General features: G+C 43.1%; 1 protein-coding gene across 4 annotated transcripts in view; it reads left to right on the forward strand.

The window, feature by feature from the left end:
- RNGTT (RNA guanylyltransferase and 5'-phosphatase) overlaps positions 1 to 17,072 on the forward strand; it is a 195,589-nt gene extending 178,517 nt beyond the window's left edge. For 2 of the 4 annotated variants that reach the window (XM_061989754.1, XM_061989757.1), the window contains exons 15-17: positions 11,973 to 12,096; positions 14,215 to 14,374; positions 16,824 to 17,072. In XM_061989754.1, coding sequence (XP_061845738.1) covers positions 11,973 to 12,096; positions 14,215 to 14,374; positions 16,824 to 16,878 — 339 coding nt within the window. In that variant the 3' untranslated portion in view covers positions 16,879 to 17,072. Of the gene's footprint in view, positions 1 to 11,972; positions 12,097 to 14,214 lie in introns of all 4 variants that reach the window. The other 2 variants (XM_061989756.1, XM_061989755.1) reach the window with 2 other exon arrangements.
- The last annotated feature ends 10,435 nt before the right edge of the window (positions 17,073 to 27,507 follow it).

Below are 27,507 nucleotides of genomic sequence, written 5' to 3' on the forward strand. Positions count from 1 at the left end.
CATCAAGGCATTTATCAGCTCCCTCACTAAAGTGGCTCTGGCACTTAGGTACTGAAACTCATCCTGTGTCATTAGCTACAAAAATGAAGTTTTGAGTCAGCAGGGTTGTGAACTCCCATCTCAGCAATCAGGTGTAAGAATGCCCCCTCAAAATGATGAGGTGTTAAAAATTATAGTTGGACTCCTTTTTTTTTAGCACATTGTATTTGAAAATTCAAAGTTCTTCTTTCATATAATGTATATTTATATATATAAACCTTATATATAAAAAACATATATATATATAAAAACCTAACTAATTTCCTGAAAAAATAAGATGTTATTCTGCTGTAAAGGACTTGTCTGCTTTCAAAATCTGGCACTCTTTTAAAAATACTATTACACAGACCACGTAAAAGCTACAAGCAAGGCTGAGCTCTCATCTGGGTCAACCCTTTGGTTCATAGGAGAATAGGTTGATGACAAACCATTTGATTTAGTGAGGTTGCTGGGGGTTGTCTGAATTTTTATTTCCTACAAATCCCATAAACCTCTGTATGTTGTAGTATCAGGTTTATGAGTAACTAGGAATCGCCTCTGAAATGTGGGAAAGGAAAAAAAATCACTACATTTGTGTGTCCTCGGCAAAAACGGAAACAGATTAAATATGGAAGATCTGAAAACCAGTTCATTTAGTTCTGGTCTTAGTGTATGTACATATTCTCTCTGTACAGTCTCAATGTTTTCAAGTATTAATAGGATTTCTAGATGTTGAAAACATTTATAAATTTATAACCTTGCTCCCTACCCCCCACCTTTCTAATAATGCTTGCATAGCATGTTTAATAATTTACATATCCCTTAGATACCAGCATTTGATAAAGTCAGTATGCCAAATTCATCTTGCAATGTTACGTATTTCTTTCTTTGCCTACTGCAGCAAAAGACTATGAAGGAATATTTTGATTATATCTTCCTTAATGTTGCCATTTTGTAATGTTCTGAGGCAAAGAAATTTGAACCGTGGGGAAAGCAGAAGCGCTAACAAACCAGTTTGGGCTTTGTTAGGCAGTGGAGTAGACATGTGAATATATTACACATGATTATCATAAAATTATGGCCTGGAAATTGAATAGTCATGCTGCTGCATTTTAGACAGTACATTTATAATAAGCTGTAATAAAGTAAAAATTTGCTTGGGTATAAGAAGAGGCATTGCTTGGCAATCACAAATGTACGTTCAGTTCATGCTTTTGAAGCTCAATTTAACAAAGCAAACAAATTTCCTTGTAGTGTTAACACAGTTCTCAGTGGCGGGTTTTGATTTGTGGGGAGAAAGAACTTGAAGTGTGTAAAACTGGCTGTTTGGGGCTTAAGTGGAAGAAAAGAATAGGATTCATAATGGCTGTAATTTGAAAGCTGTGCCTTGTTACGAGTAAAAGTGAGTTTAAAAGACTCACTTGCAATTGCTTCTGACTTTGGGTTCCAGTTTAAATTTCTTTTGGTTTATGGTGCTAGCATTTGGTGCTTTGCTGAAAGAGTGTAAAACCACGGTTTGTAAGAACGTTTCAGAAACCAGATAAGCAATGACTAGATTTTGGTATAGCACCCAATCCTGATGACACTACTGGGGGCTAATTTATGAAGCTGCTTGGAGACATGTAACTTACAAGGATAAGAGTTTGTAGAGCTGGAGCCAACGTGAATATCGGTCAAATACCATCGGACTCATAAAAGCAGTTTTTCCTCAAATGACATAGAAAGGCTGCTGAGAAGCTACTGATAGCTCAGCCTTGGGGAGTCTCCCCATAAGCCATCCCCAGCAGTGTGACAGCAAGCGACAGAACCCTTCGTAGGGTGCAAGAAGTACAGATAAAATGGGATTAATTTAGACTCCTACAGCAGAAATAGCTTGGCTACAAAGATGAAAAACAGTCCTGTGAGAAAGTACACTGTGAAATCTACATGTGATAAACACAAACATTTGTCAAGAGAGCCATCATTATAGAGGTGAAGTTCAACATGTGAAAGGCAGAAAATGACAGAAAAACTCTTCATCTATCCTGACACAATCATCTTGGTTATCTTTTGTTTATTTTGAGGTATAGAAATAGCATTGCAAAGGTTGTAAAATAATGATAGCATTGCTTTGTCGCCAGAAGATTTGCTCGAGTTTCTACTGATAAATTATTGAAGAGATCTCAGCTGCCCCGTGCCACAGGATTTCTTGGTAGCATGACTATAAGTACCTCAGGGGTAATTAACATTGGGTTTAGAGAACCTAATGGGGGGTAAATGCTTTCCCTGTTGTGTGACCACAAACAGTCTCTCTCTGTATCCCCATTTGCAAACTGAGAATAATAAGCCATATGAAATTCATAATGTATGAATGAGCTAAGTGGTGTTTCCAAAGTATCTTCTTTACCTTTGGTGCATAACTCCTGTCTCCTGGATCTTTGTGTCTTAGCGTGCAGTGCTCTCAGTTTGGGGCTGGCTCCCTTTTGCAAAAGCAGTCTGAGTGAATAAATAACACAAATAAGGGCTAAGACTGGCTTTCACAAGCTCACTCATGTCAAGTAGAAACACAGAACTCAGAATACATCAGGCTGTGGGTGAAATGTTGCCTCTTGGAATAATTTCTACATTATGATTACAGCTTTTCCTATTAACTTGTACTGTATATGCTTACTCTTCCCCTCCTGTTGCTTACCTTCCTGGTCAGGGCTGGCTTTTTTCAGAAACCTCCAGTAGATTCCTTGGCCTTCACTGGAAGGATTTTTTGTTATTGTTTCTTTATTTTCACTTAACCTGCTGAACAGTTCTGTGGTTTGCTGTGGCACTTCACCGCTTCACTTGCATCTGCCTGTTTGCTTTAGTGCTTTGACAAACACCCTCAAGTTTCAGTACTGACCCCAAGGATTATTAGTGGCACAATTCTTCTTGGTGTGCCAAATCCACAGTAGCTGTCTCTGACCCATGCAAAGTTCCCCGGGTGCTTGTGGTGAAACATTGTTCTTACCTCTTCTGACAGATTCATGAGCTGTAGAGCAGGTGAAGCTCTGTTTGCTTCACCAAATGCACATCCTCTGTGCAGTAAGCTCACGCTGGCACTTTTGCTTTGAGAGCTCTGTTACTGCTCTCCTACTGCCTGGGTGATTACTGCAGTTCCCCCATCCCCTACAGTTTCTTCCTCTTCCATTAGCACACGCTGAGGGTCAGAATTGTATGAGCTGCTCTTTTAATACGACTTTATTTAAGAACTCATTGTAGTGGAGGTGTGCCAGGTTCATGAGTTCTCAGAACAGAAGTCTTCCTTTTCATGTTTTTTACCAAAGACGCACAAACATACCTTTTTTCTGTAATTCATAGACCTCTGGTGTTTAGAGTGCCTGGGCAAGGGTTATTGATCTAGGATGGCCAGCATTTATGACTTTGCATTGTTTACCTGTTGAAGAGGTGTATGGATCCTCAGATCTCAGCTGCTCATTTTTGATGATGACTACAGGAAAATAGGTTTTCAAAAAGCTTTGAAGTTCCAACAGGAGTTAGGTAGAGATGACAAAGTCTAGCAGGAAGGTCAACTGGTCCTTGAGTACTGTACCTGCCTGAGAGATAACGTCCAAAAGTATTTAAAGAGTTTGTTGGTTTGCTGTGGTCCTCAGCCTTTCATCAGAAGGGAGATACTCCACTCCCTTAATCATCTGTGTGGCCCTGTGCTGAACTCTGTCCAGCAGCTCCCTGTCCTTCTTGAACTGAGGGGCCCAGAACTGGACACAAGATTCCAGATATGGTCTCATGAGGGCGGAGTAGAGGAGGAGGAGAACCTCTCTTGACCTACTGCACACAGCCCTTCTAATCCACCCCAGGATGCCACTGGGCTTCTTGCCCATGAGGGCACATTGCTGGCTTGTGCTCATCCAGCTGCCCACCAGCACCCCCAGCTCCTTTCCCCTGCATTGCTCTCTAAGAGTTCATTCCCCAACCTGTACTGGTACATGGGGTTCTTCTTTCCCAGATGCAACACTCTACACTTGCCCTTGTTGAGTTTAATTAGATTTCTCCCCACCCAACTCTCCAGCCTGTGCAGGTCTCATTGAATGGCAGCACAGCCTTCTGGTGTGTCAGCCACTCCCCCCAGTTTAAGGAGCTGGAGCTCTTTAGCTTGGAGAAGAGGAGACTGAGGGCTGACCTCATTGATGTTTACAAACACATAAAGGATGGAGCCAGGCTGTTCTCAGTGATGGCCAATGATAGGACAAGGGGCAATGGAAACAAGCTGGAACACAAGAGGTTCCAAAGAAACACAAAGAAGAATTTCTTGTTCAGGTGAGGAAGCACTGGAAGGGGCTGCCCAGATGGGTTGTGGAGGCTCCTTCTCTGGAGACATTCAAACACACCTGGCTGAGTTCCTGTGTGACCTACTCTAGGTGGTCCTGCTCTGGCAGGGGGCTTGAACTGGGTGATCTTTCGAGGTCCCTTCCAACCCTTGAGATTCTGTGATTCTGTGACCAGGTTTTCCCATTGAGTAGAACAAGAAGTATAGGAAAAGATTATCTTGAAGGCCATGCATCATCCAACAAAGCATTTGTGCACACACAGATGTATTTCTACATCATGGTATTAGCAGTTACCAGTTATGTGCTTTGTAGTAGATGTCTGTGTTCCTCTGAGTCACAAGCCAAGCTTAAGAAAACATCAGTTTCTTACAGATAGTTCAATGGTGTTGCAAGGTCAGGTGTGCAGGATACATTAAGAAATCTATTTCCAGATGGCACTGAAAGTCATTAGACTTGTAATATCACTGATAAGAGGAAGGCTTTTTATTTCTGACATTTCCATCAGTCATTTGTCAGGAAAACCCCAGGACTCCAACTCATTCTATGTACCAGAAAATGATACCCATATTTGAAATTACTACATGTAAGAACGAGAGATCCTTTGAGAAAATACAGTATGTGGGTGCTTGACACTGGAAGATAAAAAGAACAGCAAAAAAACCCCACAATTTAAAAAAGCTTCATTCTTGTGATTTTGAAGGTGCTTTTTCTTTCTTGGCTTTTTTCCACGATTTTCCAGTGCTTGGTGTTAGCATTGTGGTTTAATTTGGCGTGAACAGAAATGTTACAATTCCCATGTTTCTTAATGTTGCCTTTCCAGGAATGAGATCTCAAAATTGGAGTGTTTCCATTTCCTATGTACACAAGAAGCTGCACAGTTACACTTAGAAGGCTTCTTTAATGTTAAATAAACATATCAACGGCATTGTGTTTACCCAAGCTGATAGTCATTTGTTGGGTAATATATTACTTAAAAGGAAACACAATAAGTATGTTTAATGTAGAAACAGAATTGGTTACCAGTGCTTTGAAAAATCTGTGGTTTTGATCAAGTAAAATCATAAATCATATTAAGAAATTTATATTAAGCTGCAAAATCTGTTTTGGCTTGAAAAGGACAAAAAGAAGTGAAGCAGATTATTTAACTGGTCAACGTTTTGCAGTTGACAGTACTAATAGTTATGGTTCTGAGCAGGCATTTAATAACCATTGTAGATTTTTGTAGCTCTGTGAAAAGTTTTACTGTGGAAAACATGAGATACTTTAAGTGAATGGGGAAGAGAGTTCTTTGAAAGCATCTGGACACACTTTCTGAGAGTTAGGAGGAAGCACTGAAGGAACAGCTTGGGATCTGTATTAGGTTCTGCGTTGTGCTCTGTCAGCACTGGAAGCTCTAATAAGTACACTGCTACTGACTCTCTAGAGTGTTCTTAGTCAAGTCATTAGAATTTCTTATATTTATGACCTCATCTGTAATCACATGTAAGAGTGTTTTCCCGGGATATTCCTTGCCCATATGCACAGTTCCTCTGGAAAGCTGGGCATGCACTGAAGTCGTGCACTTTGAAGCTTTGCTTTAGGTGTATTCTCAGAACAAATAGGAGTTGTTTCTCACACCTCGTTTTCTCATGGTTGCCTTGGTTTGACATTAAAGTTCCTTGGAGTTTGCTTATCACCCTTTAATTCTTCTCATTTTGAGTTTGTCTTATTTTTGTATCTTCAGAAACTGTTTATTTTCTTACTGCTATTTATTTTTTTTAATCTGCATCTTATTCCTTCAGGAATTCTTGACCTCTTTTCATTTCTTCAAATTCCCATGTTAATTGTTCTTTTTGTTCCTTGACTGTTATTGTTACTTCTCCCTACTCTTCAGATGATGCTCTTACTACTATGGAATCATAGTGGACAGGCTGATTCTCTCTATGATCTAGGCCATTCCACATTGCTTGAGAAGTTTAGAGATAAAGTCTATAGTATTTCACAGTTGTAGGCAGTCACAGCATTTGAGAGTAACGCAGAAATCAGGATTTGAGATGTGCTGTTTTGCTAGAGAGGTTTTATTTCCTAAACCAGCATATGCGGCTGAATGTATCCCTGTACCTTGCGAAGCAGTTTGCCAATGTCATGACATTTGGACAGTCCTTAGGAAAATGTGGTTTAGTTGAACTAGATGAACTCTCGAGATCCCTTCCAACCCTTGAGATTCTGTGGGCTCCAGTTCTCCTGCAGTAGGAGACTGAGAAGCAACCAAAAGGTTTCTTTCTCACTCACGAATACATAGCTGACCATTTCTTTTGGGATGTGGTGCTTTCACTTGTTTGTTTGCTTTGGCTGTGAGAATGGATCCTATCAAAGGAAGTTAGTTATGACATCAGAGAGAGGAAGAATTACTTTCCAGGCCTTATGTGTCAGTTCTAAACTTTTCTTCCCTCCAGGCATTGGAAACAGTTTGTGTACGTGTCAGGAGGTTGGGACATCCCTTTTTTCTACAGCAGCTAACAACAGGACAAGGGGTAATGGGATGAAGCTGGAACACAAAAAGTTCCACTTAAACATAAGAAAAAACTATGTCACTGTGAGGTGAGGGAGCCCTGGCACAGGCTGCCCAGAGGGGTTGTGGAGGCTCCTTCCTTGGAGGTCTTCAAGACCCGCCTGGACACATTCCTGTGTGACCTGATCTAGGTGAACCTGCTTCTGCAGGGCGGTTGGACTAGATGATCTCTAAAGGTCCCTTCCAACCCTACCATTCTATGATTCTATGATATCAAAAAATAACGCCCTTCATTGCACATGCCAGCTGTAAAAGGCAAATTGTACTTAGAAAGCCTTTACATTTAGACTCTATCTTGCTTGTGTGTTATGATTCCTTTTTTATTATTATTTAACTCTGTATTTAGAAATAAAGACCATTTTAATTTCAGAAGATTTCATGTGCTGCTTTCACTCGTTTGCTCTCTCATGGAAGTTAACATTTTCTGTGTCTGCTGTTGTGATCATTTCTTCTGTTATGATCATTTCTTCTGGGACCTTAGAAATAGGCTGATGACTAGGGATGTGAAATAAGCAATAGAAATAGGTGAAGAATGATTTTCTTTCTATAAATGTTTGGTAATAGAGGGGAAAGTGCAACAAAAAAGCATTTAGAGAGAGAAAGGATTTGAAATAGAATGTGTTAAGAATTTGCTTACAAACATCACTTTCTTTAAAGGGGATTATTTACAGAGCTAAAGTAATTTCAACTGCTTCCAAAAAGATTTCCTATGGAAACATAGGTCTTCTTTCAGTCAAGTCTCCATTTATCTAAAAGCTTAGCTTCCTTCTTTCTTTCTAAAGAACTTCAATATGGGGAAGGTGGGTGTATTTTTAAAGTTTAAGCTTGCCCATTGTAGATGTGCTTCCAAAATATGAACTTCATTACCTTAAAATCTCAATTCTCACTGTTAAAACCTCTTATGTAAAGTAAAGGTTTGGCCATGAATTTCTTTCTTCTTTGGGATTAAGGATGATGAGAATGATGCTTGAGGGAAGTCTTCACAGAAAATATATATGCTTTAGGTAACTGAAAGACTGACTCAAAAGGTGGAATGATGGACTAGGCTGATGATCCAAATGCACTGTGAAGATACACAGGAAATCTTTGGCCACAAGTAGTCAGCAGAGATAATGCAGGCCTGCTCAAGAGACTAGAGCTAACTACATTCAATGTAAATGGTTCCTCCACTTTTTCAGCTGGATATATTGTTTTTTCCCCATTTTGCTGTAAATTAACATAAAATGTGGCTGCGTATAAACACACTATTGTGATTCATCTCAAAATGGCTCTATTATTCTGCCAGGCAAGATGATTTGAGATGGGTTAGACATTTAACTTTTTTCTTTAATATATTTTGAGTTTCTTTCAGAACACAGGGAACGGAAAGAGACTGGAACATGGGAGATTTCCTAAACCTTAACTGTCATGGTTCTTTAGAAAAAGGAACAAACTTACCTCGCCAAAGTTTTTCTCAGTGAAAGGCTGAGGATGACAGTGGGAAGCCTTTCTCAGCAGGCAGAGGATGATAGCTGTCATCTTCAAGTAATCTGACATTCTTAGGCAAGGGTCTTGTATTACATCCATCACAGTTAATAATGAGCTATTGCTGAAATGGGGATGCAGCTTTTGCCCACGTTTTTTCCAATCACATCTTGCAGTCTGGCAGTAGTGTAGGGAATCAGCTTCCAGCAGGGAAGCTCATCTGTATTTTTGGGAAGTGATTTTTGTTGGGTAAGTAGGCTGGTTTCTGGTAACTACATCGAATGCCATCAGGAACAGCAGTTGTTCCTGCTGAGGATCAATTTCCTTGCCCTGGAAAGCAAAGGAGTGTACAGGTTGATGTTTGTCCTTGCCCAGGACAGAGTTATGGCCCAGACCAGAGATACTATTCTCATACACGCTGCCTCTGACAGCCCCGTATTTGAGATGTGATCCTCTGGGCTTCTAATTCTGACTAACTCTCTGAAAATAGGCTAGGGAATAAATATTTAATTAAGGGAGGCTCCATGGAGTCCTTAGCATGGTGGGAGTTTCCATCTTGAAATTGTTGAATGCTGATTCAAGACGTTTTTGCAACCGTATGGCAGAAGCATTGGCGCTCTACCAAAAGCATTGCTGCTGCTGGGGGTAAGTTGTTTTGGCCAGGAACTGCCATCATTCCTAAGACACTTCTCCCATTTCTGTGAAGCACTAGCTAGAAGAAGTACCTCTCGAGCAGAAATGATGGTGTGTTATTCAGATGCTCCTATGGACTGTAATACCTAAAGGGGAGAAGGAGGGATGAACCCCATACTACAAAGGGAGAATCGAGAAGACACTGCTCTGAGCCGTTAAGAATGAACTCCCAAAGGGAAGGAAATTCAACACTGTTAAATTTGGTGGTTTCCTTGTGCTGCTTTGAAGCTGAAATACGAGAAAGTGGCATGCAAGCAAAAGACAAATAGATGCAAGGTGTGAATTATGGGTGTAAGGATCGCTATGGGCTTGTTCAGTCCTGTGCATAAGCAATACCTGTTTAGAAGGCTACTTAGATGCCATAGTATGAGAGTATTTTCAATGCTGGAAAACTGTGCTTTGCTTAGAGCACTTGCAGTCTTGATCAAGTGCCCATCAGTTCCTAAAATGTTCAGAATTATTACAAGAAGTACATTTACAAGACTGAGGTCATGTAGCAAGGAGTAGGGAAGAGTAGGTGCTGTATGTCTTCCCTTGTAAAATAATTACTACAACTTGCCATTGTTAAAGACCATGATCACCAGTTTTCTAAGAGGAAAATTCATTTAAGTCACTGCTTTGGCAGTTGTTCATATTTTGTGGAAAGATCTGTCTTCCAGATTGCAAATGAATGGCCAAGCAAGTATCTAGATAGTTAATAATACTGCTTAATTGCCACGGTCAGGTAAAGCTGCCATCTAATTTATTGCTGTTCTGAACACGAGACGAGTGATAAACCATGAGAAAGCCCTATGAGATGATTGCTTAGTTGAAGTTGTTGCCTTCACTTTTATACATTTCTCTGTAGCAGGTGATCCTTCTAACATTTCCCTGCTTTGGCAGAAAATCAGACACACGACCATACCCCCCAGTGCCCCCACTTCCACCAGGCAGCTGCTTTCCAAATAATGTGTCTTCCCAAGGCATTGTGCAGCCAAGTTGCTCCAGGGCTTTAGCTATCCAGAGTGCACCAGAAAAGGGTGTTGTGTTTTCCTGCATATGATTAATGGAACATGGATACATCCACAAACATGTGTCAGTCAAACATCTGGACTGTATATAGCTTTTTAGTCTAGAAAAGAGGAGACTGAAGGGGGATCTCATTAATATTTACAAGTATCTAAATGGTGGGTGTCAGGAGGTTGGGACATCCCTTTTTTCTATGGTATCTAGCAACAGGACAAGGGGTAATGGGATGAAGCTGGAACACAAAAAGTTCCACTTAAGCATAGAAAAAAACTCTTTCAGTGTGAGGTGAGGGAGCCCTGGCACAGGCTGCCCAGGGAGGGTGTGGAGGCTCCTTCCTTGGAGGTCTTCAAGACCCACCTGGACATGTTCCTGTGTGACCTGATCTAAGTGAACCTGCTACTGCAGGGGGATTGGACTAGATGATTTCTAAAGGTCCCTTCCAACCCTACCATTCTATGACTCTAGATGTAAAATTCATTTAAGGATTAAATGATTTTAGTAATAAAAGCTCTTTTCAGATGTTGGAATGGATGAGGGAATAGCGTGTGACACGGAAACTTGGCTGTCCTGCAGCAGGGCAGGCTTGGGATTAAGTGGGTTTAACAAAGTAGTCTTATAGTACTGTGTTCACTTGAGTAGTAAAATCCCAGACTGTTCAACCAGGAATAAATGCAAGTATTCAAGGTAAATACCAGGAAAAATGTTAGGATTCTGATTATGAAATGAAAGATAAATGTTGTACCATGTCGTATAGGAGGAATGAGTCATGCTCCGGACTTCTTCATTAATTAATTACCTTTATCTGGGAGTTAATGGAAATGATGTTCATGAGCTTTTCCACTGTACATGCTATTAAGCTGTCTAGAGACAGCTACGGCCTTTTTCAAGTCTGCATCCCTCTGACAGTAGTAAATTCCCATGTCACCGCTCAGGAGCAAGTAGACAACAGAGGTGAAAAATTATGCTAACGAATTGCAGTACCCAATCCCTTTTTATGAGAGTGCTTATGTGTAAGATCCCGAATCCAAAGTGTTACATTACCTTGTACAGCTTTTCATTGGTAAACTATAGCCAGCTAAACACAGCTAGCAGTTAAAATACAGCTTTATACTTCTGAAGAGGCCCTTTGGAACAAAGTGGAGTATGTGGGTAAAATTGTTGGAGCATTAGATAAGGTTCTCAGGTTACCATGGTTACTTGGAAATTTTGCATTGTGTCATAGATTAGGATGCATAGGATGAAGTAGCCAAAACAACTAGGAAGTCCAATGCATATAAACTGCGTTTCCAAACCACACAGCGTTGCCAAACAGAAAGACAAATAGCTCAGGATATTGGCTGCTGACAAATGGATGAATCAATAGAGAGAGGCCTGAGGAGATTTAGGACGTGTATGTATGATTTGAAATCCTGCCTTATCTTGGAGTTACTATCTTAATTTTTGAAGGCAAATGAAGGGAAGAGAGAAAAAGACAAATCTTCAGTAATGTAGAGTGGAATGCTTTTCCATGAGCTCTTTCTGCTACTGAAGTCTGGCATTTGGCTTTGAGACCTTCAACAAAGAAGGCTGATGAGACACAGATAATACATTTTGTGCACTTAGGCTGGTAGTAGCACTTTCACTGGAAGCAGTTTATTCCCATGGAAACCTATTTGCATTTGGGCCAGAAGTGACTTTTTTCCCCCCTCTCTTAGTGGTGCTGATGTTTTAGCACAATATAATTGTCGTATATTGACAGCAGGTTTGAAAAGTATTTTTAAACTGTTGAGTAGCTGAGCATATGTATAATGGAGATGTAGTCTGTGCAGTCTCTCTGTGTAGGATGGAGGCATGTTGCTGAAAAATGCAGGGCAGCTTCTGATCTTCTATAATCTATCTCTAAAAGAACGAAAGAAAGAATTAAAATATGTTTATCCCAAACTTTTTTCTTTCCTTAACAGGTGACAAAAGAACTGAAACAGTACGACAATAAAATCATAGAGTGCAAGTTTGAGAACAACAGCTGGGTCTTCATGAGACAGAGAGTAGACAAAAGCTTTCCAAATGCCTACAGCACTGCCATGGGTGAGTAGAATAATTTGCTTTAAAGTTTTTCAGGCTCAAAGTTTTTAATTTTTTAAGCTCTATTCTGGTTTAAGGAGAGGAAAGGTATTCTGTGTTCTCATGTCCAGTTTGAATCCTGGCTTCTCTAATCCATTATAGTAATACCTCATCTTGCAAATGCTTAGGTCATGTTTAGCTTTTGTATAGCACGAATCCTTTGGCTTCAGGCTTATTTGATGAAGTCAGTTAAGCAAATAGTCTGATGCAGTATTTGAGAGATAATGCAGAAACTAGTGCCCAAGTCTTTGTAGAACTGAAAACTCTTGCTCAAAGAGACATTAAATGGCAGGGCATGCCTTCTAAGTGAGACCCAAGAAAGTTTTTATTCACAATAGCATTGCAACAGCAGTCAACTAGCTCACAGCATTTCCCAGCATCGTGTTGGCTTGTCAGGATGTAACGTGAACAAGTGCACCATGAGTTGAATTTGCTGAAAAAAAGCACCAGTTATAATTTCATCTCTATTCAAACTGCTGAAACCATTATTTGGCAGATGGGCTAGAAAATTATTAGGAGAGGATGCATATCATCTTAAGTTTCTACAGTGGTCATACAAGCAATGAAGAGGGAAACAAATGAAAGATATCCCTGCATCTATGCTATCCCTACTTAACGTGCTTCTACCAAAGAAACGTTTTGCCAAGTATTGTAAATGAAATGATGTTCTTTTCTTTCAGAAGTATAAGAGTTTGAGTAGAGGAGTGCAAAGATGAATAACAGCATTTGTGTTGATACTGACTTTTGTGAAGTGCCAAAATTGTGTTTAATCACATTTAAGACCATGCTGTTTCCTAGGGCATGAAAAGATGATGTAGGATTTTCTCTGTTGATTCTACTTGTATGGCACAAATTCTGTTCCTAAGCTTCTGATAATCATAATGCTTTCCCACCTCTCAAGTTGCATACGGTGCGATTTCTAAGGGACCTTTTCAACAAAAATTAGTGAAAGGATTAAAAAATGATGCCAGGAATGTGTTTTGTTAGTTGCAAAGTAATGCTTTGAATAGTTATGAAATTCTGCAGGAAAGAAGTGTTTTAAGAGTTGTTATTTGTAACAATGCCATATTGCAAGTCCATTTTATGGAGTCTAAATGTTGTTTAGTACACTAGGGGGTCAAGGGATTGTTTTGCATCCATACTGTGGCCAATCCTTACATGCTATAAGTTGTCCTCCAAACATTTCATACTTTCTTCCAAGATCATTGTAGTATTCCTGCTCAATTTCCTGCTCTGTTTTTTTCCCTCCTCCGTAACTCTCTTGAGAGGATTAATTAGAGGAATATAAAATTACATAGGACAACTATTAAAAATACTTAATTTGTTTTAAGAGAAGAAAGCTTTTTTATTTATTCCATGAAATCCTGTGGGCTATTGCTTACGAACTATGACCTGGGGAATCACGTTAAGTAATCCAAGTGTGCTTGTACATGTACATGCTTGTACATTCATGTCTTGGCCACCATGCAGCACTATGGCCTTTCCTCCATCATATCTGCCCTGGTGAGGCATCATCTGGAGTCCTGTGTCCAGTTCTGGGCTCCTCAGCTCAAGAGGGACAGGGAACTGCTGGAGAGAGGCCAGCACAGGGCCACCAAGATGATCAGGGCACTGGAACATCTTTCATATGAGGAAAGGCTGCAGGATTTGGGGCTGTTTAGTCTGGAGAAGAGGAGACTGAGGGGGGATCTTATTAATATTTACAGGTATATAAATGGTGGGTGTCAGGAGGCTGGGGCAGCACTTTTTTTGATGATATCTAGCAACAGGACAAGAGGTAATGGAAAAAAAGCTGGAACACAAAAGGTTCCATTGAAACATAAGGAAAAACTATTTCACTGTGAGGTAAGGGAGCCCTGGCACAGGCTGCCCAGGGAGGGTGTGGAGGCTCCTTCTCTGGAAGTTATCAAACTCACCTGGACACATTCCTGTGGGACCTGATCTAGGTGGACCTGCTTTAGTTTGGGGGTTGGACTAGATGATCCCTAGAGGTCCCCTTTAACCCCACCATTCTGTGATTCTGTGAAGTGTCGGCTGCAACAAACTGGTTTAATAACTTGAGAATGTGCTCTCCGTTCCCAGCTGTGTGCAACAGCATCCAGAATCCAGTCACAAAGGAGATGCTGTTTGAGTTCATTGACAGATGTACGGCAGCTTCTCAAGGACAGACACGGAAACACCACCTTGATCCTGACACGGAACTCATGCCACCCCCGCCGCCCAAGAGGCCGCGCACCATAACGTAAGGCCTCGGTCCTGGCCCACAACGTGTTTACAGTTCTGCAGAAGGTGAAACGCAAATGTGAAGGCTGGAAATTAAAGGAGTCTGAATTGCTGTAAATACTTGGGTTTGGTTTCTGAGTTTGTTGAATTTTTTTGCTTGTTTTGTTATGTTTTTTCCCAAATTCCACATACGAATGGACATTGTTTTATAACGGATGAATTCAACCTTACCTTATGGTGTTTGAAGGTGAGATTTCCAAAGGTTTAGACAAGAAGAGTACAATGAAGTCAACAGAAAGCTACCTTGTTGTTTATATATGGATCTCTTTTCACCTTTAAATTATGTCAGCACTCTGGAACTGAGAGAACATTGGATGCTGTACTTTTTAGAGGCCGTGTTTAAAACAAAGATTATGTGGGTTTTTTATTATTGTTACTCAACTTGTTGCAATTTGTCACCCGTAATAGAACTGATCATAGTTTCCCTGTGTTTCTGAGACTCGTGTTTAAGGCAAACAGCAATGTTGTTTGTGCTCCGTGTTGGTGAGAAACTAAAGCCGCCTCAGATTTCACTAATTCTGAAATTAACTGGGTTTTTGTTGTTGAAGTATTAAAAAAAAAGATATTGTAAATAGCATTCCCTTGAAAGGAAATGTGCTGGGTGTTTGGTTTTTGTCCCCCCTGTTTGAACCTAACACACCAAATGTATAAGTGCGCTGATTTTAGCTTTGCCTTTTTATCTGTAGATAAGGAACACACCAAATCCTTAGTATTAAGGTCTCTGTTAAAGAGACTGTTTCTAGTACAGGGCTTAGTTCTCCGCAGTGATACCATTGTAAATATTACAAGAAATACACGTCACTGTGACCTGCAAGAGTAATAAAGCAGCGCTAGTCGTAACGTCTTAGACCCAGGCACAAAATGGCAGAAGCAGTACTGGACAACTCCTGTGTAAAAGAGAAGGTAGCTTCAGTGGGAGAGAGACAGATCAGACAGAAAGAGTTTCCTTGTTTAGGTAATTGCAAAAATAAACTGTTTAAGGGGGGTGAATGAGCCTGTCAGGGAACAGGACGCTCATTTCCAAAGGTGGGGTGGGCTGTCCCACAGCACCACACTCACCCGCTGCCCGATTTGCTGTCTCGTGAGCCACGCCGGCTCTGGCTGCACACACTGGCAGACGTCCCCGACTTGTAGTTTTGAGAAGCTGCATTCTGGTTGTCTGAGGGAGGAGTTGTTCTGAGCTGGGATTAATTAGAAACCAAATGCAAAATGTAAAGTTTACTGTACAGTTATCAGGCAGGGATCGAATTGACTCTTGCCGTAGTTTACTTAGCGCGTGAGTCATCCCTCCATCCATTCAGCAATCTGATTAGTGAGGCTCATTGATTTGCTATAACTGAAATGTGTTTCTGTTTCAATGAGTTTTAATGTCTGTAAGCAAAATGAACTCCTGCTTTCCCCTTTTTTTTTTTGTTTTCCTTTCCCTAATTTTCTTCTGTTTGGAAACTTGACATAATGCTTCCCTGCGACTGTGCTTCGTGGTGGCTTCTCTAGTTGTTTAAGCCTGTCATACAGATGCACACAGCGTCATTTAGACAGAGTTCCTAGCATGTCTTTCTAGGATATTCAGTATGTGTGTTAGAGAACTGAAGGAGTTGTGTAAGTTACTTTTTATACTATGGTAAAACTTGAGGGGAAAAAAGAAACGCATTCATCAAAGTTCTCTTTTTTTTCAACTGTATATAGTTCCTGTAGAAAAGATTCAATATCACCTATGCAAGGTTGCAAAATTATCTCCTAAGAAGAGCCTTATGAATTTGATGTGTAAACCTATGCAGCCTCTGTGCATCTTGCATCGAAACAAACAGTTAATTACTTCCTCACTCGGTATAAGTGGTTTCCCCGGGTTATGGTCATTGAGAGTGTCATACCACGCGTTTTGTCACCGACCTTCATGGTTCTGTGGCAGCTGGTGGTTACAGCCTTCTCCATGAAGTTTAAGACATTTCATTCTGGTAAAGATGCTTCCAGGTTATTTCCATCTTTCTCCCTCCCTGCCCTTGCATCTTGTATTTCCACAAGACCTAGCTTCTGATTTACCTTTTACTTCAGAGCTGCAGCACCACGGGCTGTTTTCCACATGCATTCCGCCAGCTCCATGAACGTGTTGTGGCCCTTGTGTTTTGACAGTGTCTTTTTTTTCCACTCTTATCTGGAAATGGCTATTTTGAAAGAGTGATGACTCTGAGAAGGTTCTTAGAGCTCCACATTCACATTTGATTGTCAAACTCTTCTTGCACTATGACCTGTAGCTTTTTGAGAGAGATTAGTCGCCTTTGACTTTTCCAGAAGAGGAAGCTACTGGGAGGGGGTTGATTCAAGAACCCAATGAAAACAAATGGAATTTCATTTGGAACTGATGAGTTTAAATGCTGTGAGAAACGTGAACCTCCTTTCTCTGCCTCTAGATATTCAAGAGATTTGCAACCAAGAAGCAAGGAAGAGTCTGTACCAGGAAAATAATGATGATTAAAAGAAAACCCCTACTCTGGCTATTCTTTGATGTACAGCGTGAATTCATCCACTGTTTTGTCATTTGTTAAATATATAATTAAGATTTTGTTTCAGTGGAGTTTCCAGAAAATGTAAGTACATTCCTCAACAGACTGTGTATTAAGTATTTTAATAAAGTCCATGGTTTAAATACTTTTTCCTAAGGATGTGTTTACTTTTTGTGCCTGTGCTTTCCCAGTACCAGTGCAAGCACAAGGATATTGTGGTGTTACTGCTGTTCTGTCCTCCAGGAAAATGATCCCCATTTTTCAGAGATCAGTGGCTTTTCTCTCAGGTAGGAGACCCCCAGCCCAGGCCTGGCCATGATCCGTTAACGCTGTTAAGTACAGTTTGCTCGTCCTGTGACTAGAACCAGAATGAAACCAAATGGTATCCTGGGATGCATCGAGAAGAGTGTATCCAGCAGGTCGAGGGAGGTTCTGCTCCCCACCCCACCTCTGCCCTGATGAGGCTTCATCTGGAGTCCTGTGTCCAGTTCTGGGCTCCTCAGCTCAAGAGGGACAGGGAAGTGCTGGAGAGAGTCCAGTACAGGGCCACCAAGACGATCAGGGGATTGGAGCATCTTCCTTATGAGGAAAGGCTGCGGGAACTGGGGCTGTTTAGTCTGGAGAAGAGGAGACTGAGGGGGGATCTTGTTAACATTTACAAATATCTGAAGGGTGGGTGTCAGGAGGTTGGGGCAGCACTTTTTTCTGTTGTATCCAGCAACAGGACAAGGGGTAATGGGATGAAGCTGGAACACAAAATGTTCCATTGAAACATAAGGAAAATCTATGTCAGTTGTTGAGGTGAGGGAGCCCTGGCACAGGCTGCCCAGAGGGGTTGTGGAGGCTCCTTCCTTGGAGGTCTTCAAGACTCACCTGGACATTTTCCTGTGTGACCTGATCTAGGTGAACCTGCTCCTGCAGGGGGGTTGGACTTGATGATCTCTAAAGGTCCCTTCTAACCCACACCATTCTGTGACTCTGTGATTCTCTCAATGGATTCTGATGTGCTAGCATGAATTTGAGTGTGAGTGCCAACCTGCTCTTGCATTTGAGCCCACCTATGGGGCTATGGTAACTTCTTTCACCCCTACTCATTACTCGACTCTGTGTGCATTAAGGATGCAGATTGATGTGCCCAGCCAGCAGTCACACTGTAGTTCCTTTGGCTTGTCTGTTCATTGGAACAGTCCTTTGGGATCCCTGCTCCTCAACAGAGCAGCTCCTCCATTTTTCTGCCTAAGAGGTGTGACTTGGTATTTGCATGAGGTGTAATGCATAAATGTATCTCATGACCTCAGAGTATTCACGAAGGCGTAGGCACAGCAAGCCAGTTTCCTGGGATTCAGTGGTAGTGAACAGAGACAGAATGAGAGCAGAAGCCCAGTTTGTTCCTTCTGCATCTCCTGCAGATGTCTGTGTGTCTCTGGTGTTTCAGGTTTTTTCAGTGGTGTGTGTCATTTTATGTTACTGCCCCGTGTGACTGGGATTCTGTACACACAGTGTTAAATCTTTTTCTTGAGGGTTAATTTCACAGCATCAGAATTCTTGCAGCAGTCAATTACATTTATAATCCATTAAAAGCAACCAATTAGTTGGTTAAGAGCTATTTATTTTCCATTGATCATATTGCTTTCCTTTGGAGCTCTAATCAAGTCTTAACATAGTCCTGTTAACTTGCATGAGGGTAGCTTGGGCTGAAACACTTTGAATATCCAGATTGCAAAAGCACAAGGTTTTACCTGGGGATTGCTGCACTTTCCAGGGTTCTTAAACCCTCCAGGGTTTAGATTTCACCTGTATCCCTTTGTTTCACGTGTCAAATTCCTACGACCTGTGCTTAGAGCACAGCTCTCAAGCTTGAGTTCCTCTCTTATGCCCACCTACCTGCTTTTTGAGTAGTGCTGCCATCAGATGTGAGACTGGGGGAAGCCTGCACCCCATGGCTGGCTTGAGGGAGTTCCTAGGAGTGCTCCACTCCAAGCCTGTCTGCTCATCACCGTATGATCCCATGACAACTGATGGATGGGGCAGCCCTGCCTCTGTAAGTCGTGCGTGCGCGGGGAAATCAGAGCGGCATCTCCCAGCTGTGACCGTATTCATCATAGGAGCAAGGAGCCTTTCCCTCCCCCATGACCCCATCTCCCTGTCTTATGTACCAACAAAGCTAAGTCACACTCTTTGCTCTGACATCTGGATCAATTAGTTAATGTTTGCAGTGGGAATGTAGGTTAGTGCTCTTTCTGCTTGCCTGGTGAGAGTCCACTGAGCCTCCTAACAAGCCAAAATCTCTGTTCAGCTGCAGAAAGCTGTAGGGCTGGGGCCAGGAGATTTTCACAAATGAGGTGTTCACAAATCAGTTTTCCCTCAGTCAGGGCTCATTTTAGTCTGGTTTATTTCATTCCATGGTCAGCAGTAGGGGAGCACGTTGTAACCAGCACTAGTCCGGTGCTGTTGGTACACCCAGAAGTGTGCGAATGTGGAAGACACTCAGTGAACTTGATGAGGGAACAACATTTTTTCCAGTGTAGCAAAAAAAAACCCCAACCCACCAAATCTAAGTACAACCCATTTCCACTCCTCTTACGAAACACTGGCTGTAAAAATAATGGTTATTTTTAAAAACAGAATCAAATTATAGGCAAATGGACTCTCATGATAGGAATTTATTTAATCAGAAATACTGTTCATGTCCCCTTTCTCCCTCCTCCTCCTCCAATATCTTTGTGTCTATTTGACTAGCAGAAAGCAGGCAAATTGGGTTCAGGAGCGTTCATCTCTGATACTTTGAGAAAATTAACTTTTTATTAACTCTTACTCAGAACTTCCTCTAATGTAAGGAGGCAATAAGGTTATCATATTAAATAGGTCTGTGTAAATGCTGAGTATGTGACGCTGCAGGAACTGTGTTTTATCATTATCAAAACAGAACTCCAAAGTTTCTGAACTGATTTTATCATCAAGATGTGAGAAACTTTAAACCAAAGGGTAAGAAATGCGGTTCCAAAAGCTACGATGCTTCAACAGAAAAAGCCTGAAGGTTGTGCCACATATGTGGGAGTTGATTCGAGCTGCTGGAGAGCAGCTCTGCAGAGAGAGACCTGGGAGTCCTGATTGATAATAAACTATACATGAGCCAGGATGTGCCCTCGTGGCCAAGAAGGCCAATGGCATCCTGGGATGCAGCAAGAAGAGTGTGGCCAGCAAGTCAAGGGAGGTTCTGCTCCCCACCCCACCTCTGCCCTGATGAGGCCTCATCTGGAGTCCTGTGTCCAGTTCTGGGCTCCTCAGCTCAAGAGGGACAGGGAAGTGCTGGAGAGAGTCCAGCACAGGGCCACCAAGATGATCAGGGGAATGGAGCATCTTTCATATGAGGAAAGGCTGCAGGATCTGGGGCTGTTTAGTCTGGAGAAGAGGAGACTGAGGGAGGATCTTATTAACATTTATAAATATCTAAATGGTGGGTGTCAGGAGATTGGGACATCCCTTTTTTTTATAGTAGCTAGCAACAGGACAAGCGGTAATGGGATGAAGCTGGAACACAAAAAGTTCCACTTAAACATCAGAAAAAACTGTTTCAGTGTGATGTGAGGGAGCCCTGGCACAGGCTGCCCAAAGGGGTTGTGGAGGCTCATTCCTTGGAGGTCTTCAAGACCCACCTGGACATGTTCCTGTGTGACCTGATCTAGGTGACCCTGCTTCTGCATGGGGTTGGACTAGATGATCTCTAAAGGTCCCTTCCAACCCTACCATTCTATAATTCTGTGATGCCAAGTGTTTCTGTGGCCTGAAAAAGCAGTGATGTGTTACAGTGAAAGCAAGCAAAGACCAGGCAAGAGTACAGAGGATGCCACACAGATGTTGCTAGTTTGGTCTTGTGGAAGAAACGGCGTGAATTGCAGACAGAAATGGTGTTGTCTCGTGCCCCAGAGGAAGGGGAGAGGTAAAACAATGGTGAGGTGGGTCTCGGGATGAGGAACTCAAGTGGAAGGATCAGAGGAGAGCAAACATCACTGACACTGAGAAAAGACATGTCTCTTTACATAGAAAAAGTGATGGTGACTGGAGGGGGCAGAACAAGTGGAAGCAGCGAGGGATGGCATGAGGGCTAAGGACCTACCCTTCAGCCAGAAGACTCAGAGGAGCTGCCTCTCAAGAGGGCCAACAGCAGTGAGGTAGCCCCACACACCAAAGCATAATGCATGAAGTCCTAAAAGAGCAGAGTAACAGGTAAGCTGTTTCTCTGTTTCTAGCAGTTACGCTCTGAAAGCTCTGGGGCACCAGTTCTGTGCTCAGCAGTGTGTACTCCTGGGTCACTGGGAGTAGCAGGTATGGGAGACACATCCCTGCATCACAGCACAGGGGCAGGGAGACACTGTGGAACCCTTTTCAGGTAAATCAATGCTGTGTAAGCACATGCACAGTGCTGGGGTGCTGAGAGCTCCTAGGTATAGATAGTACAATTGCATCAGCTATCTCTCCCCTTGGCCTTCCTGCCACTCACCCTGTCAGCAAGCTGCATGGGTAGGGCAAATGAGGCTCCAAATAGGGTGCCATGTGGGGTTAGGCATTACACACTCTGCTTTCCTCTTGCCTTATATCCTGCCAATAGAAACACAGGCATTTTACCAGTTTACATGTTAAGCTGGAGGGTTGAGCAGGCTCCGGGACTGGAGAGGTAAAAGAATCAATTCCAAGCAGCTGCCTGTGCCAGATGCTGTTCAGATGAACTGCAGAGTACGAAGCCCCAGAAAAGGCCCACAAATGTGGCTGTGCAGTATTTCTGTTCCAAGTGCACCATGAGAAGTGCAACTCTGCTGAGAGCCCTGGCTGTGTGGGGATGAGGGGACAGGTTTCGAGTGGCACAGCAGGCGTGCATAAACAGAAGTGTGTCTCCAACACACACAGAAACTCTGACTGGTAATGAGGTAAGATAAGGATAGAAAAACAATCTTAATTTGACTTCCCTCTGTCAGTTTACTTGGCAGTCAATGCTATTTCATTGTGTATTTTAGTACTTCTAATCTTCTCCTTTGGTTCAGTTTATAGACAATCTTATGCAAGATCTTTTGAGTGAAGAATTCTGGCTTGACAATATGGAGGTTTGAGACCCATAAAATAACTGCTGGGAAAGCATTAAGGAGGAAACAAGTCTCTTTTCTCCATCAAGCAGTGAAAAACTCCCATCTCTGAGAGGTTTTCTGGTCTGGAAAGCAGCAGGCTCCAGGAATAATTTACTTTGCCTTGCCATGGCAGTTTGTTCTTTTAAAAAACAAAAGATTTAGTGTGTTACTGTTGGGCTGAGAAATCAATCACATGAAATCAATGATAATTCTGCTGCCAGGTAATACTTATCCCTGTGAATGAGTGACCTGCTGATGTTCTGCAAAGAAATGATCTGTGGCAGGCAAATGCTGAAGTTTGAGGCAGTCATGTTTGGCTTTGCACTCTTCACCATTTGCTGCTTGCATCAGAGCTGTGTGTTTTTATCCCTGACAAGAGAAGCCTGTGCCAGACAGTTTGACTAATGGCTGGCCATTCACTTTCTCTGACAAACGGAGAAACTCAACCTCCTTTGGTCCTGATATCATAGCAAAATCATTTCTCAAAGGGCATGTAGTCAAATGAGGGTGGTGACTTCCAGTTGGTGAGCCTGGTGCACCCATAGGACGTGGCAGCGGACTCTCTGTGTGAGGTGAGCTGCTTGGTGTGGCCTCCCTGGCACAGCGAGAACACAGTGGTGATCACAGAATCACAGAATCTTAAGGGCTGGAAGGGACCTCAAAAGCTCTTCCAGTCCAACTCCCCTGCCAGAGCAGGACCACCTAGAGTAGGTCACACAGGAACTCAGACAGATGGGTTTGAATGTCTCTAGAGCAGGAGACTCCACACTCATCTGAGCAGCGTGCAGTGAGTGACGTTAGGGAAAAGGCTGGTATTGCACCCTCCTTTCCTCAAATGCCTCATGTTGCACCCTCCTGCAGTGAGCTCTGAAATGAGCCGTTTGATGTCTTGACCCAGCCCAGTTCCCTCCAGCCTTAGTAGCAGAACAGGTGAAAAACGGCTTGAACCTGTTATAGACCCTCCCTCCTCTTGGCTGCTCGTGCAGTACTGGCTCTGCAGGGAGGGGCTCACCCTGTGCTCCCTCAATCCCTGGCCTGTGCAGGGAGGATGGAGAAGGTGTGCACTGCTATGCCTGCAGCACATTACCACCTCCCTTTTCCCAAGAGCCTTCCAGTTGAACCACATAACCGTGCTGGGGATGATAACGGAGTCATGGCAGCACAAGGCCTGGAGAGCCAGATGCAGCCTTCCCCCAGGGCACTGCTGCCTCCTGAAGGCTTGGCTGTCTCCAGCATGGCCTTACAGCAGCGTTGCCCAGTGGAAGGGAGCTCAGACATTCAGATACTAACAGGCCTGTGTGTGTTTCCCCGCTGTGCAGCTTTTGACCACACAGCTTGGTAATGTTCTTCACTCCCCTACACCGGGGCTCAAGGTTTTGCAGAAGAAAGACATAGGTGTCTGAAGGGGATGCTTTAGTCTGATGGAATGCTAAGACACCCCCTTTTTTTTTCCTCAAAGGTGGTACCACTTTATCAGCAGAGAAGGCAGGTGTTGATCCCAGGGAAGCGAGGGAGGCTCCTGTGAGAGGAATGACTGAGCCACTGTGTCAAGCGGCAATGGGCCAAGAGTCCATCAGTAACAAATGTGAGCATGTGGGTCTGAAGCAGAAGGAACTCATGGTTAGCTATAGCTTTGTAGTTACTGAGTCCTATAACTCTTGTATCTCCAATTTGCAAGAGCTACAAAGCTCCTGACACACAGTAGATACACATATACCTTTGCAATGGGCAGAGAGGAACCTCATGAGGTTCAACAAGGACAAGTGCAGAGTCCTGCACCTGGGAAGGGACAGCCCCATGCACCAGGACAGGCTGGGGATTGACCTGCTGGAGAGCAGCTCTGCAGAGACAGACCTGCAAGTACTGTTTGATAATGAACTAACCATGAGCCAACAATGTGCCCTCGTGGCCAAGAAGGCCAATAGAAGCCTGGGATGCATCAAGAAGAGTGTGGCCAGCAGGTTGAGGGGAGGTTCTGCTCCCCCTCTGCTCTGCCCTGGTGAGGCCTCATCTGGAGTTCTGTGTCCAGTTCTGGGCTCCTCAGCTCAAGAGGGACAGGGAAGTGCTGGAGAGAGTCCAGTGCAGGGCCACCAAGATGATCAGGGGACTGGAGCATCTTCCTTATGAGGAAAGGCTGCAGGAACTGGGGCTGTTTAGTATGGAGGAGGGAGGATCACATTAGTACTTGCAAGTATTTAAAAGGTGTGTGTCAAGAGTTGTCTCAAGTGACAGGACAAAGGGTAATGGAAAGAAGTTGGAACACAAAATGTTCCACTTAGACAAAAGGAAAAACTACTTCAGTGTTGAGGTGAGGGAGTCCTGGCACAGGGAGGGTGTGGAGGCTGCTTCTTGGGAGGTCTTCAGAACCCATCTGGACATGTTCTTGTGTGACCTAATCTAGGTGAACCTGCTTTATCAGGGGAATTGGACTAGATGATCTCTAGAGGTTCCTTCCAACCTCTACCACTCTGTGATTCTGTGTTTTGTTTATAATAACTTTTGTCCTTTTGGATTCCAGCTGTGTCACTGGGGCTTCCTGATACTTTACAGAAAATTCTGTCCCAGAACTGCAGAGGAACAGGGAGTGATGATGAGGCTTGCAGAAATGGGATGGGAACAGCAGCCTGCAACACTGGGACTCCTCATGGTAGTGACAGAGAAAAGAGTGTAGCCCGTATGCCCGTGCCTCTGCTGATGACTCTGTGGCAGGTATCAAAAGCCTGGAACATTTGCTAATAATAGCTTCAAAGAGGAGAAATGAACAGCTCTTGCTAGGTATAAAATGCAAGATTTGCTGGATCACATGGCAGCTTCTGTTAAATTGTTAGGAAAAGTATTTTCTGAGTTCTTGGAGATTCAACAAAAACACCCATTCCCTTAAGCCAGTTGTGAACACTTCTGCTTCCACAGAACACTTCTGCTTCCACACACAGTTTTGGGAGGGAAAACAATTCCTGTACAGGCAGCTGGGTTATGAAAACTGACAGAGCATTGCCAGTGTGGAGAGAGTTGAAATGATGCACAAGGGACTGGTTAGTGTGTGATATGCAAATGCAAATCTATCCGTGAGGCATTACAACTACAAAGTGTCTCACAATTATGTTCATTTCTCTCAAAGTCATTTCATGCTACGGATTCCTCCCCCTCAAAGCAGCAGGGCTTCATTCCCTGAGTGCACTGATGTTAGTCCTTTACCTCCTCTCTGGTGCACTCTTTTGATGAAGCCAATGAACTGACAGCCACCTCTTGCAATGCCCTTTAGAATCACAGAATCATTTAGGTTGGAAAAGATCTTTAGATCATCAACTCCAACCATGAACTGAACATGTGCCAAAGTGCCATATCTACACACCTTTTAAATACCTCCAGGGGTGATGACTCAACTGGTTCCCTGGACAGCCTCTTCCAATGACTGACAACCCTTCTGGTGAAGAAATTTTTCCTGATATCCAAACTAAACCTCTCCTGGTGCAACTTGAGGCCGTTTCCTTGTGTCCTATCACTACTTACCTGACAGATCAACCCCTACCTCACTGAAACCTTGTTTCAGGTAGTTGTAGGCGGCGACCATGTCTCCCTTCAGCCTTCTCCTCTCCAGACTAAATACCTCCAGTTCCCTCAGCTGCTCCTCATAAGACTTGTTCTCCAGAGCCTTCACCAGCTTTGTTGCCCATCTCCTGGACACTCTCCAGCACCTCAGTGTCCTTCTTGTAGTGAGGGGCCCAAAACTGAACACTATACTCAAGGTGAGGCCTTACCAGTGCTGAGCACAGAGGGATAACACCTTCCCTAGTCCTGCTGGTCGCATTATTTCTGGTGCCCTTGTTGTTGGTTTCCTAGTCTGTAGAGTAGAAAGGGGAGGATTCAGCTTAACAGGCCTTCACAGTGAAAGGCTTTTCTGCCTTTTGCTGAGTTTAGATTCTTAGCACTGTTTTGAAGTCACATGGGCCTTGCCTGTCTTTAGAGAAAATAACTATTTACAGGTTACTCTATAACCCCAAGAAGGTGAATGTTTTCAGCCCATTTGTAGCAAGGGACATGTTCACGGCCAGGCTATCAAATCTAAAAGTACTAGTCAATGTGCAAATAGAGGATGTTTGTCATGCCTGCCATCTGCTTGCAGGAGGACACTGCAAGGAAAACATGGCTGGTATGTCCTATGGACCTCCTGCCAGGGACATAACATGGCACAGGGCAAAGCTCACAGTGAAGCAGGTGATGTGGCAATGGCTGAGTAGAGCCAGGCATCTAAATAACTCTTTCTAGCTTCTAGTATTTGATGAGAACTAGTAACTTAGCTTTCAGAATTGCCTTAAATGATCATGGAATGTTCTTCCTTGCAAAACCCAGGTCTTTTTTGCTGACCAAGTGCTGGCCAGGTAGTCTGGGGGGTAGGTGATAGATAATAATAATGCAATGTCAAGATTATCTGCAAACAACCCCTATACTCTTCAGTGACAACAGTCAGCTACTCTGTGGCAAGTTCAATCCAGAAACCCTTTCCTGCCCTTTTCATGAGCTGCATTCTTTTGGTAGATGTGCCTTGAAAACAGCCTGTTTGCGTGTAAATTACTTCAGCACGGATACTAGAAGTGTAAAGACTCTTGTTTTCAAGTTCCTGGACAGATTCTAAGTGACAATGGAACTCAATTCACATCTGAAGGGTGCCTGTTATTCGTTAAAAGAAATGGTTATCAGACATGTCACATCATCTCCCTGCTACTCGGCTGCAAGTAGTATAATGGGAAGATTCATTCTGACATTCAGGCAAGCGACCAGTGCTGCGACCCCAGCTGAAGGTGGCTTACAACACCAGATTGCACGTATTCTATTAGGCTATGGGATGCCAGCCAAGCTGTTTTGAATCAGACACCAGCAATTTTGTTTAACAGATATGATGAAAGGGTTTTTGTTCAGACTTATTCCGAAGAAAATGAACTCTGTGAAATGCAGATGATCATGTTGACATAAAGCATGGCAAAAGTTTGAGTAAAGAAACAAGTAAGATAGCTTTGAAAACACTGAAGTGTGCTCCTCACAGGCTGATCTCTTCTCCAGCAGAAGTGCTGCTTATGAAAAAAACAGAGGAGAGGAGGATATCTCTTTCTCTTTTTTTTGAGCAGGATGCCATGCATCAGACATGCTGACTGAAACACCAAAGCTGGGCTTACAGATGCAGACCGCAACTTGTACCCTGCTCCTACTGTGGCGAGCCATGCTAGCACAAGGGCTCAAGAGGGCAGCTAGCAGCAGGAACATGGCTGGAACAGAAGAGGTTCCAAAGAAATACAAGGAAGAATTTCTGCACTGTTCAGGTGAGGGAGCACTGGAAGGGGCTGCCCAGATGGGTTGTGGAGTCTCCTTCTCTGCGGACATTCAAACCCACCTGAATGAGTTCCTGTGTGACCTACTCTAGGTGGTCCTGCTCTGGCAGGGGGGTTGGACTGGATGGTCTTCTTGAGGTCTCTTCC

Source organism: Colius striatus, chromosome 2, assembly GCF_028858725.1.
Source record: "Colius striatus isolate bColStr4 chromosome 2, bColStr4.1.hap1, whole genome shotgun sequence".
In the NCBI taxonomy this organism is placed as follows: Eukaryota; Metazoa; Chordata; class Aves; order Coliiformes; family Coliidae; genus Colius; species Colius striatus.